The sequence below is a fragment of the Prionailurus viverrinus genome, chromosome B4 (genome assembly GCF_022837055.1).
Source record: "Prionailurus viverrinus isolate Anna chromosome B4, UM_Priviv_1.0, whole genome shotgun sequence".
Lineage (NCBI taxonomy): Eukaryota > Metazoa > Chordata > Mammalia > Carnivora > Felidae > Prionailurus > Prionailurus viverrinus.
In genome coordinates this window covers 10726529-10739790 of record NC_062567.1, presented here as the reverse complement: position 1 = coordinate 10739790, position 13262 = coordinate 10726529, and the positions used below count along the sequence as shown (strand labels likewise).

At 37.9% G+C, this 13262-nt stretch overlaps 1 protein-coding gene and 1 long non-coding RNA gene across 2 annotated transcripts in view; one reads left to right on the top strand and one right to left on the bottom strand.

The window, feature by feature from the left end:
* The first annotated feature begins 225 nt into the window (after nt 1-225).
* On the top strand, nt 226-11037 carry LOC125170202 (uncharacterized). Its single transcript, XR_007153930.1, has 3 exons — nt 226-2488; nt 5167-5220; nt 10729-11037. It is a non-coding gene; the product is annotated as an uncharacterized LOC125170202 (long non-coding RNA).
* HSPA14 (heat shock protein family A (Hsp70) member 14) overlaps nt 5140-13262 on the bottom strand; it is a 43872-nt gene continuing 35749 nt past the window's right edge. The window contains exons 11-14 of the mRNA XM_047866551.1: nt 11270-11482; nt 10700-10873; nt 7688-7758; nt 5140-6817 (exon numbers count right to left, since the gene is read on the bottom strand). Coding sequence (XP_047722507.1) covers nt 6739-6817; nt 7688-7758; nt 10700-10873; nt 11270-11482 — 537 coding nt within the window. The 3' untranslated portion in view covers nt 5140-6738. The remainder of the gene's footprint in view (nt 6818-7687; nt 7759-10699; nt 10874-11269; nt 11483-13262) is intronic.

The following is a 13262-nucleotide window of genomic DNA, read 5'->3' as shown; positions in this document are numbered from 1 at the left end:
GGCGGGGCGCGTACGCGGTTCGGGTTCAGGGTTCGGGTTCGGGTTCGGGTTCGGGCGCTCCTCCTGGTTAAGCTGCCAGCCTCCTTCGACGGCGCGGGGTAACTCCTAGTTGAGGAGTGCGCAACGTCAGGCCTTCCCACGGTTTTTCGTGCTTTCACATGACCACTGCTTGTATGTTGTGCAAACTCCAAAAGGTAGAGCGGAGCTGTATGGTGCAGAGTAGGTTTACCTTCGGTGCCTTTTCTTCGGCCACCTGAGTCCCAGTAACCATTGTTTTCTTCCACGCTACACCCTTAGATAAAGGTTTTCTTTTTGACTGCATGTTGGGATCGCTTGGAGACGTTTTGGTTTTTGGTACCACTCGCTGAGATTGGTTTATTTGGTATGGGGGTGTGACCCGAGCATTGGAATTTTTTAGAGCTCCCCAGGTGATTCTCGTGTGCAGGAGTTTGAAGCCACCAGTCTCCATCTGTGCTTCGCACACTTGATTGGCATAGGAATCCTCTGGGGAGCTTGTTAAAATGCAGATTCAAATTAGGTCGGTCTGGGCTGGGACATGAGGTTCTGTCCTTTCTAATAAGCTCCCAGGTAGTCTGCGCACAGCTTGGTTGAAAGGCTGCAGGTTCTCTGAATTGGATGACTAAGAGCTCTTAACCGGTCCCCCGTCCCCCCCTTCCATCTTCCATTCTTCACACCGCATCCATGGTGATTACTCTAAACAATCTAACGCAGCGGGCAAGATACCTGAGTGGCTCAGTCCGGTAAACACTGGACTTGGCTCAGGTCATGATTTCATGGTTTGTGGGTTAGAGCTCGTATAGGGCCCTACGCTGGCAGTGTGGAGCCTGCTTCGGAATTTCTCTTTCCCTCTCTCTGTCCCTCTCCCACATGTGCTCTCTCTCAAAAATGAAATAAACAATCTAATGCAGAAATCTTAGAAGAGTCAATTGGGAAAACAGGAAGAAAGTCGTTTGACATCGACCCAGGATTTTTAAAAGAAATTTGTCTTAAATTATAAAAATATTTCAAAGCATCATGTATAACTTTGAACTACTGTAAACATAGAACATTAAAGAAATTAATGTATTTGATTCCGTTCTGAAACACTGTCTAGCCATCTAATCAGGTGTTTATGAAGCCTTTAGTATCATGGGGGAAGCAAAAAAGCAACAACAGAAACCTATAAAAGTTTCAACTAGGTAAAAATATATGGGAAGATAAATATAAAATCTCTGGGGAGTGATTTCCTTTTTGATTTATCGTTTTTCACATATTTAACCATTTTCTATAACGAGCGTCTTATTACCTTTATAAGGAATAAAAGGTCGTATCCAGCCCTATAACATGGAAGCCCCTTTGCTACATGGTGGTTCCTGTCTGCTTCTCAAGCCTCACTGCTCATCACTCCTGCCTATATTAGTTTGTGACCTCCTCAAATATTCCTTGTCCCCAGGACTTCGATTCTGCTCTTGATGCTAGAAAATGCCTCCTTTCCTCCATCTTTGCTAGATTTACTCCTAGAGACCCTTTAAGTCTTAGATACAGCCACATTGCCTGCCTTCCTTCCCTCCCCAAGTGTATTCACTGCCTGTCCTGTGTTTTTACAACACCCCAGGAGCATCCATCCTGACTCAGTTTCTTTCTTGGTTTTCTTGACCTCTCTTCACTCCCATTTTTGGCTCCCGTTAACTAACCTAAACTGCTAGGGTTGCTCAGGGCTTGGCCCCAAGACCTCTCTTAGGTTCTCTCCCTAAGTGAGTACCTCGGTTCCCATGAATTTATATACCATCTTTATACTTAAGATTCTCAACTGTTTGTCTCCAGCCTTGACCTCTTCCCTGAACTCCAGATTTGAATATCCACAGTGCCTAGCTGACATATCCTCTGAGGTTTTGCACAAACATCTCAAATTGAACACGCTCGTAAAAAGGCCCTTGATTTTTGCTTCCAGACCTGATCCTTTCCACTGCAGGCCCCCCAAACTTTCTCAATACACTGGCACTATGATTGACTCAGGGGTCCAAGAAGGAAATCTAGGTGTCATCTTGATTTACCCTCTCCTCATTCCATAATTTCACTAGCACATCCTGTCAATGCGATGTCCAAAATACACATTGATTCTGCCCCTTTTCTCCATCGCTGCTATGACTTTAGTACAGGCTGTCATTCCTACCTGCAGTCCTGCAAAAGACTGACTATCTGGTTTAACTTCTACTATTGCTTCCCCTCTAATCCTGTTTCCATACAGCCGGCAGTGACCTTAAGGTCATGAAGCAGAACATGTCCTCCTGCTCTAAGTACTGCCCAGTGTACCTAGAATAAAATCCAAACCTTAAATAGCTTACCAAGCCTTAAGTGACTGGAACGCTGCCACCCTAACCTTACTTTGTGCCACTCTCACTGTTCTCTAGGACTTTTTCCACGCATGAAGAAATCTTTCATGGTGCATCTCCTATGTGCCAGGCACCGTCTGAGGTACCTAAAATAGGTAAGAAAGAAAGACTCTGTCTTCATAGAATTTATATCCTAGTGGGAGAAGCAGATAATAAGTAAGTATCTTAAGGCAACTCTAAATTACTTTCTAGAGGACAAGCTCTTGTCTCTCTTCACATGGCTACCTTCTTATCGCTTGGGTCTTCTTCCACTTCTTCAGAGGCCTCTCCTGGTTGCCCTATCTAAAGCAGTTAACTCTTGCCTTCCATTCTCTCCTATGCACTAAATGCACTTCCCACATTTTATAGTTACCTTGTCTGGTTTTGGATCTTGATCAATTTCAGATCCAAATTTATAGAATGCATTAGACTTTTTTGTAAATCATGTTTCCTTTATTTTTTCGTCTTCAATCCCACTAACTGCAGGGGACAGATTAGACCTTTTCTATTCAAGAGGTACCACCGTGTCTACTATTTTAGGAACAGCTCTTCAGGGGCCTAGTAAGTTCCGAACTTCTCATAATAACAGCACAATGTTACCTGCCTTCTTTACTCTCCTCTCACAAGTATATAGTGAAGTTTCTCAGAGGATACACAACTCAGATACTGCAATAGACTCAATGAAGAAACAGAGGATCTTCTCAAGGCGACATCAAAGAGATTTGAAAAAACATAGGGCACCTGGGTGGCACCTGGGTCAGTTAAGCGTTTGACTCTTGATTTTGGCTCAGGTCATGATCTCATGGTTGTGAGATGGAGCCCCGTGTTGGGCTCCACATAAGATTCTCTCCCCCTCTTCCTCTGCCCCTCCCACATGCAAGCAAGAAAACCTCCACACTTGGCCCTTCATCTTTTGTAAAAGTTATCTTTCATAAAAATGTTACTTATGTTAACATGTAATTTTTATTTAAAAATTATTTTAAAATCTCTAGGTTTTAACTTCTATATGGTAAATATAACTAAAACTACACATATGTAAATCCAATGTAAATAGAAGCTTTACATTCTCAATAATTTTTAAGAGTGTAGAAGAGTTGAGACTAAAAAGTTTGAGGATCTTGGTAAATTCTGGCTATAAATGGAGAGGGAAATCAAAAGCCAGAGGCCTACATCCATGTTCCCAAGGAAAACAGACAGAATTATGCCAACCCCCCTGTCTTTTTTCATGAAGACCACTGCAAACATAGTATCTGGAGACCCATGGGCTGTCTTCTGTTTCATTTGAATGTTCTTCAAGAGGCAGAAAATAGAATGGACAGTGGAAAATGTGAATTTAAATGAAATAATGCACATAAAGTGTTTAGAATAAGAAGCAGTCAAGAAAAATTAAGTTTACCAAAAAAGCATTAAGAATATGAGTTCAAAATTCACATTCACTGTGAGACCTTGGATAAATTATATTAACTTCTCTGAATCTTTTCCCACATGTAGAACACAGAAATAATAGAGGCAATATTGCTCTGGGCATTTTGCAACTACTCGGGGAGTTATGGTGAGGTCACAATTAAAATATGAGATAATGGGGGCGCCGGGGTGGCTCAGTCGGTTAAGTGGCCAACTTCAGCTCAGGTCATGATCCCGTGGCCCGTGAGTTCGAGCCCCGGGTCGGGCTCTGTGCTGACAGCTCCGAGCCTGGAGCCTTTTCAGATTCTGTGTCTCCCTCTCTCTGACCCTCCCCCATTCATGCTCTGTCTCTGTCTCAAAAATAAATAAACGTTAAAAAAATTAAAAAATGAGATAATTAAAGCAGACAATGGTATTGTTTGTGACATGGTTACTGTTATTTTAGAAATCCTGACATTTTACCACACTTTGTTTTGTGCTGATCCTTTTTTATTTTAATTCTTAAAAATTCCAACATATAAAAGCTTTCAGTTTGTGATGAAGTATGTTGTGTCCTCTCAAGACTTTCACAGTATTATATATTGGCGTTTATTTCTATTTGTATACTTGGCTCTGTCCTTTAGGCAATATCAGACACGTAGATAGGCAAAATTATAATTTGACATAACCTCTTGCTTTACTGGTAAAAGTGCTCATGTTTTTAAATATACGTGATACTGGTAAGTGCGTGAAAAGATTATCAAGATGTTCATCAAAAATATCTTAATGGTTGTTACTCTGAGTTGTAGAATATAGGATGTTTTAGATTTTCTTCTTTTGCAATTTGAATTTTATAATGGATGTGTATCATTTTAGAATTAGAAGAATGCTAAAGCTATCTTTACCTTGAAAAAGTAAAACACAAGAGAAGTTAATTGGCAGACCTTCCCTCACTCAGAAGAAAAAAATCCTGTTACATGAGGACGCAAGGAAATTTGGAGTACATTCATTAGCCAGAGCACCATTGGTGACAATTTCAACTCTTATATGTTTCGGGAAGAAAATCATGCAAAGCTGACTAATAAAGCCAGAAGCAGTGGTATTCCTTTCCTTTTTTATGTTTCTAAACAAACCATAAAATATGTAAAAGATGTACTTACTGGCCATTGTCCTATAGAATACAAAGATGACTTATTGTTTCTTCCATGTAATTCACTTATTCAATAGACCTTTACTTAACACCTATATGTTCAGGTAGTGACCTAGGGCCTGGGACATAATAGTGACTAAGATGGTCTTTGCTCTCACAATACTTACTAATCTAGTAAAGACAGCAAATAACTAAATTATTCCATGGATATGGAAGAAAAGAAAACTCTTGAATAAATCTTTATGATATTTTATTCTACAGGTTTCATTAATCTACTTCAGGCGTTGACAGACATTTTCCGTAAAGAGCCAGACAGTAAGTATTTCAGAGTTTGTGGGCCACACAGTCTCTGTTGCAACTATTCAATCTGCCATGATAGTGTGAAGACAGCCACCAACAATACATATACCATTAAGCCTGGCTATATTTTAATAAAATTTTATTTACAAAAATAGGAATGGCATCGAATTGACACACTGGCCACAGTTTGCCAGTGCCTGATCTAGTTGAAAGAGCTAACAGTAACTACAAAATAAAATCCTAAAGCACTTTCCAAAGCATAACTGAAAGCATAGACTTAGCAGTTCAACTAGTTCAGATGCTATTTTCCTATTTTCTGAAAATAATTTATATTTATTTATTTGATTTCAAAGTTTTTATAACTTTGGAAAAGATCCTAAAAAATAACTAAGTACTCATCCTTAATCAAAAGTGTATGCCTTTGAGCCTGCTTCTTTGTGGACTCAGAATCGTATCTGAATTCTTTTTCTGTCAATAATTTGATACAGAATAAATGAAAAACCTTGAGTTTGGTTTCTGTATCTTTAGAAATAGAATATTACCGCCACGTAAGTCCATAGAAATAAACTATAATGAAAAAACACCTCCACAGTTTGAACAAGATAAAAACAGCACAATTTTTAAATTTGACCACTGAGTAAAGGTATTTCCTCTTCTCAAATCTTCTGGGAACCAGGAAAGAAATGAATGGAAAATTCTCTCTTGATAATAGAGTCTGATGTGCACTGCTCACCTTCTAGTTCTTTTTTTCAATATTCACAGGTGAGTTGTCTTGTTTTACTTAGTGAATGAATGACCTTCTCATTAGTAACCCAGTGAGTATCTCAATGCACTAGTGAATGTTCTCTATTGAACAGAATGTGGCTAGACGTCTCTTCAAAAACAAACAAACCAACCTTTTAATTTCAAAAGAAAAACATATTTGTTAGAGAGAAAAATCAAATTAAACAAAACTGTAAAAAGTAAAAGTGCCACCCTATAATATTTCTGTCCACAGAAAGGCCACTGTTAGAGGAGTTTGATGGGTAGCCTTCTAGACTTTGTATTCTATGCTTGTCACACACATATCTATACACAATTGTTGAGTTTATGAATTTACTTAAGCAAAAATGGTATCTTACTTTGCACATGGTTCTCCAACTTTTTTCATCTACTATCAAAGACTTTTAAATTGTTCTTAATTCATGATCTAGTAAGAATAAAAGACTTCTTCAAACTTGAAGTTATAGAAACATAAGTTTTTAAAAAACACAATGTTAAATTTCCAGTAAAATTTCCTGCAATCCACTCAATTTAATTCTAAATAGCTTCATGATAGAAAAAGTTCCTTGTATTTCTCACTACTAAAGGTCCTTATATTTCCCATCGTAAGTGGAAAACAAAAAAAGGTTGCAACACTTACCAATATATTGTATTTTAATAGAAACATATATAGTTCATTCAAAAAAGTATTTTAATATAAACATTGCTTATAGACAAAACCAAATAATAACGATATTCTAGTTCTAAAAAATTCCTGGTTTCTCTAAAACACTAAGATGCCACTTCAATAGTGATTGCTTCGCATTTTCCAGTCTCTTGATCTGTGCATGTCACATGTAAAGATCCATCCCTAAAACAAACAAACAAACAAACAAAAAATAACATTTCATAAGCTCATTTCATAAAAGCAGAAAGCTCTTAAGAGATTATTTGAGGACTTTGAGTAAACGAGATAATTTTAATTTTCGAAAGAAGAGTATTGAGATCAAGAAGAAACAATTTCAGAGTCTAAACTTAGTGTCATATGCTACAATTATGTAGTTCTTAAAAATTTCTTCCTACACCACTGAGACAGAAGTTGTATTCTTTGAAAACCACAATGATAACTATCTTAAGTTTAAGACTTTATGCAAACTGAGAAGACGCATCATGCCATTTTCAAGCACAGGCCAAGGCAAACCTACCCTAATGAATTTGACATGCTTGCTAAATAAGTATGCTCATGGAATGAACTGTCTGTTCCTAATGTTAATTTGGAAACAATTTACTTGCAAGACATATTGTTATGGATGGTCAGTTGTTAGTGAAACAGTAATAGCTGGATTTAATAAGTAATTTATTTCCTAGAGATTTTCTGTAGCAATACTGAAATAAACTTATCCTTTCATAGGACAAATAATATGAATCATGTAAACCTTAGAAAATTATATTTAAAATTGATAAAAATTATATCTCAAACTTGCATGGACCAGTTTTTAGGTTGACCAGACCAAAACAGAATTCATAAAAAATTCAGAATGAAAATGATCTGAGATACACTTCTTTTTGTAAAATACAGTAATTGTGCAGGGCAAAAAATATAATTCACTGATAAAATCTTTGTAAGCTTCTAATACATGATGTTCCTGGAATAACAACGGGTGGAGAATCAATCAATGAACAAAAAAGGTCAAGCCCCAAAGTAAATTTTCTTAATATCAGAAGTAGTTTAATTTTGTACCTTTTCATAGTAAGAACAGCCAATATATCACGTAATCCATTTTCTTTTTTATCTAGATCCTGGAGTACAACCTGTTTATGTAAAAATAATACAAAGATGATTTAGTACTTTGATATATTAATAGATTGATGCATCAATTATTCCAACAGACCAAATTTTACTCATTACTGGAACAAACCTTTTCAAATAGGGCAGTTCTCAATTTTTCTACCATTTACCAGAATCTGAAAATAGGATTAAGCTTTCCTAAGTGGAAATGTCTCCTCTAGAAGGACACCATATATATCTGTTCCTCTTAAATGTCATGTCCTAGACTAAAATGATTGTTTCTATGAAATATTCTTTGTCTCAGAAAATAAAGACTGCTTTTCCTTTTTGATAATTAAGCCATTTCCAGTAACATGTAAGTTATATTTTGGTATATACTCCTTTTTTAAATATAAGTTTATTTATTTATTTTGAGAGAGAGCAAGGGAGGGGCAGAGAGAGGGGGAGAAAAAGAATCCCAAGCAGGTTCTGCACTGTCAGCACAGAGCCCGACACAAGGCTCGAACCCACGAACCGCATGATCATGACCTGAGCCAAAATTGAGAGTCAAACGCTTAACCAACTGAGCCACCCAGGTGCCGATATTTTGGTATACACTTACTACATGTACTTTTAAAAATTCAAATATTTTAAATACACTTGGAAAACCAATTTAAAGGAACACATGGCAAATTCTTTTGTACAACTAAGATTACACTTGTACATTTGTACCAACGAGATATTAATGAATTTACTATAAAATGCTTTGGTTTCGTAAAAAAAAGGTATACCAATAAACCAAGTTTGGAAGTGACTTTTCAGATTTGCCAATATCAAGTTTTATGACCTTAGGCAAGCACCATGTACCTTGATTTACTCATTTGTAAAATGAGGAGGCTAGAACAGATGGGATCTCTAAAAGAACATCTTCCAAATTCAGTATTAGGTGACTAACTCTGCTCCTGGCATCTGTAAGTTAGGATACGGTGACAACAGCTGCAGCCTCGGAGGAGTGTATGAAGGGAAATAAATGCACAGGAGAGAGAAGCTGAGGGAATACTAAGACAGCCAAATGAATTTAGAAATACAGTACACAGGGGCACCTGGGTGGCTCAGTCGGCTGAGCGTCTGACTTCGGCTCAAGTCATGATCTCGCGGCTCACGAGTTCAAGCCCCGCGTCGGGCTCTGTGCTGACGGCTCAGAGCCTGAAGCCTGTTTCAGATTCTGTGTCTCCCTCTCTCTCTGCACCCCCCCCCCCCCACATGTACTCTGTCTCTCTCTGCCTCTCAAAAATAAAACTAATAAAAAAATTTAAAAAATACAGTACACAGGAAAGTGCTTGTACAGTAATTCACATCAGAAACATCTGGATGAGCTTTTGAAAGCTTGACTAGTCGAAGGAGCCCCACTCCACTAGATTCTAAGATGTCTGAGGTGCAGCCCAGATATGTTATGTATGTGTGTGTGTGTTTTCATCATTCTTTCGTTGAAATCAGAGAATAGATATAATGCTGAAGACACTACACGTTCTCTTCAGTTACCCACATTTGTTTTTCACTATAGAAGTATTTCATGCTCAGGTCCTGTGCTGCTTGTTAAAGACTCAGTACAAAGTGGTAACAAGTAAAAAAAGAAAAAAGAAACCCTCTTGGTACCTTCAAATCTACCCACTGTTAGATTTCCTAAATATAGTTGAAATACTTATAGATATTTTCTCTATCTATGCTTGGATATTTATACACACACCGTCACAAACACCACCTCCCTCACACACACTCATGCTCTCAAACTTTTTATTTAAACACAAATGACATCATACTGTAAATAAAGCTCTGCCGTCTTTGTATGTGTGTTTTAATGTAATTATATTTGGGGGGCATGTTTCTAAGCAGATAATGTGGCTCCATTTCATTCCTATTAAAGGATGCAGAGGACTCTATAGTATGAAATAGGAATGTGGTATTTTGAAAAAGCAAAGGTGTCTGTATCAGAGGCAGAATGGTAATAATGGCAAGAGCAAGCGCCAGGAATAAAACCAACTGAGGATAAATTTTAGCTCAACCAGGAGAAGAACAAGGTATTTATTGCCATGAGCTTGTTTTTCAGTCATCTATAAAATGACCATAATAATGTCTATCTCACAGCACTTTGAGATTAGGTTTGTAAATTGCCTGATCAGCACGTGGCACGTAGTAAACAAAAAAATCATTTTCCCTACTGCTTACATTTTACCAAGGAGGGCCAAGAGTACAAAGATAAACAGAAAAAAATACATATTGTATTTTATTTTCTTGTGACTTTTTGAAATTAAAATTGCTTATTTCTTCTCTAGGTAGTGGGGCTCCTGGGTGGCTCGGTAGGTTAGGCACCCAACTCTTGGTTTCAGCTCAGGTCACTATCTCACAGTTCCCAGTTTTTGAGTTTGAGCCCTGTGTGGGGCTCTGCACCGACAGTGCAGAGCCTGCTTGGGATTCTCTCTCTCTCTCTCTCTCTCTCTCTCTCTCTCTCTCCCTCTCCCTCTCCCTCTCTCTCCCTCCCTCCCTCCCCACTCACGCTCCTTCTCTCTCAAAATAAATAAATAAAATTTTTTAAAAAGTAAGTAGGGGCTCCTGGGTGGCTCAGTTGTTTGAGCATTAGACTCTTCTTTTCGGCTCAGGTCATGATCTCCCAATTTCGTGAGTTCAAGCCCCACATTGGGCTCCATGCTGGTAGTGCAGAGTGTGCTTGAGATCCTATCTCTGCCCTTCCCCTACTGGTGCTGTCTCTCTCTCTCTCTCTCTCAAAATAAATAAACTTAAAAAAAACCTAAAATATTAAAAAAATTAAAAATAAATAAAAATTTTAAAAAGTAAGAATTCATTCATAAAAATGTGTTAGATACCCTATATACATTTTATGTTAATAGATATTAAGTTGAGTTAATGCAGAAGGAAAAGTTAAGCAGCTTCACATGACTAATTCATTGTCTAATTTTATGTATTCACCTGTGCGAACTTGTCTTCCTCTTTTGCAGAGTTTTTCCCCTCAGACTCATAGAGTTCAAGGCATACTGAAGATATACTTCCGGGGGCTTGTAATGTGTGTTGTCTTCGAGCTGGCAAAGGAGTCCCTGATGGGAACAGTACTGTGAAGCTTTTGGCTCCTGATTCATCGACTCCCTGATAAGCAGAAAAATAATATACGTATCCTTTGATATTTACCATTACAATTATAAAGCCATTCCTATTATAAATGTAATACTTATTCCTGACTGACAACATAGGCAAAGAACACAGAAATGATCCTGAATCCCGACCTACTTAACAATAAATTGAAACATGTATCCCTCTATCTGTATGTGAAGCTTCTGATTAAAATTACAATTAAGAAATTAACATGCTAGGTAAATGCTAACTTAAAGAACATAAGAAACTCATTAAACGTAAAATTATAAATGTAAATTTAAAATTTTTACCAGTATACAAGGTTTTACTGTAAAAACATGGTATATATAAATAACTATGGCAATAAATTTATACTACTTTTATGGAAAAGTAAAGAAAAGCTAAACATACCTTAACTAAAATATCTTTGGCTGAACACTCTATCTTAAGAGACTCTTCGACTAAAAGGTTTTCTTTGCCAGTAAGAATCCCTGCTTCTATAGCTGCACCTATAGGGATGACTTCATCAGGAGGGACAGAATTCAGAAGCTCAACATTTGGGAAGAGATCTTTAATCAGCTGCTGTAGCCTTGGGATGCGAGAAGACCCTCCACAAAGAACAACCTAGAAAATAAAAATAATTTTTAGGTTTTACTTTTAGAACAATGGTTGTTTCTCAGAATTAAGTGTTATAGGTTCAGCCATCTTTACCACATATAATGGTAAATACAAGCCCTATTTTATCATACATTATATTGTGCTTAAAATACATATAAATATATATTTAATATATTGTTGGTATTTAACAAATTCTTTACTCATAAACCACAAAATTGAAAAAGGAGCAATCTCGGGGCGCCTGGGTGGCTCAGTCGGTTGAGCGTCCGACTTCGCTCAGGTCACGATCTCACGGTCCGTGAGTTCGAGCCCCGCATCGGGCTCTGTGCCGACAGCTCAGAGCCTGGAGCCTGCTTCAGATTCTGTGTCTCCCTCTCTCTCTGGCCCTCCCCCCATTCATGCTCTGTCTCTCTCTGTCTCAAAAATAAATAAATGTTAAAAAAAAAAATTTTTTTTTAAAAATAAAAAGGAGCAATCTCACCACACATTAGAAGTACAGTACAGCCACATACACGTGGCTCGTGATTAATTTTGGGCATATGAGGCTTAACCATAAATCTCATTTAAACAGGAAATATATTAATACTTTGTATTATTCCAGTACTTCTAAAAGAAATGTTTGTGGGGTGCCTGGGTGGTTCAGTCAGTTAAGCGTCCGACTTTGGCCCAGGTCACGATCTCACAGTCTGTGAGTTCGAGCCCCGCGTCGGGCTCTGTGCTGACAGCTTAGAGCCTGGAGCCTACTTCGGATTCTATGTGTCTCTCTCTCTCTGCCCCTCCCCTGCTCATGCTCTGTCTCTCCCTGTCTCAAAAATAAATAAAAACATTAAAAAATTAAAAAAAAAATGTTTGCATAAATCTTACAGCATTTTTGTGACAATCTGTCTTCACCATGGAAGAATACTAAATTTTCTTGAGGAAGAAGATGTTTTATACAAATACATTTTAAGCTCTTGGTGCCATCTGATTAAATACGTTGTCTCTAAAGAACTTTATATAAAATTGCTCCTTTATGAGCTTGTCCACACATCTAGCACCCCAACTTTTATGGCTGTCATGTGAGGGGATGGGGCTCCAAATCACCCAGCTCTGCCTGTCAGAGGGGCTGGCATTCATGAGTCCCACAGGACTATCCAAAACAAAGAAGCAGTTTTTAAATCAGTGAAGCAGCACCCCGTGCCCCGTGGCTAGATACCTGGGCTCAGCACAGACAGAGCCAGGCAAAAATACCCATTTTCCAATTTCTTCCTGGAAGAGGTTTAACTGCATACTTCCCAGGTGCCACCTGAGAGTTTGGCTTCCAATCAGCCGGTATGGAAGTCCTGACTACGATCCTCCTCTTTGGGACACTTACAGTGGTTGGCACACTGTCAACCACTGAGAGCCGCTAAGAACAGGGATGGCAGCTTAGGCATAAAGGTTTGAGAGGCAACCAGGAACTTAGGCTGGGCTGATGGACAAAGTTCATTTCCTATGTAAGTCCAGTGTACCTAGGTTGGAAGAGATGACGGTTTTATGTAATGCACAGAAACCAACATAGAGAGTCAATATATGTATTCCAAACAAAATAACAAAAGAATTCTATTCAGAAACCTATCTTAATAAAACAAAAGTAAGTGATTTTCCCAACAGAGTTAAAAATAAGAGTAATAAAGATGATCACTAAGGTCAGGAGAGTGATGCATAAATAAAATGAGAATTTTAACAAAAAGACAGGAAATGTTAACAAAATACCAAAGAGAAATCACAGAGCTGAAGAATACAATAACTGAACTGAAAAATTCCA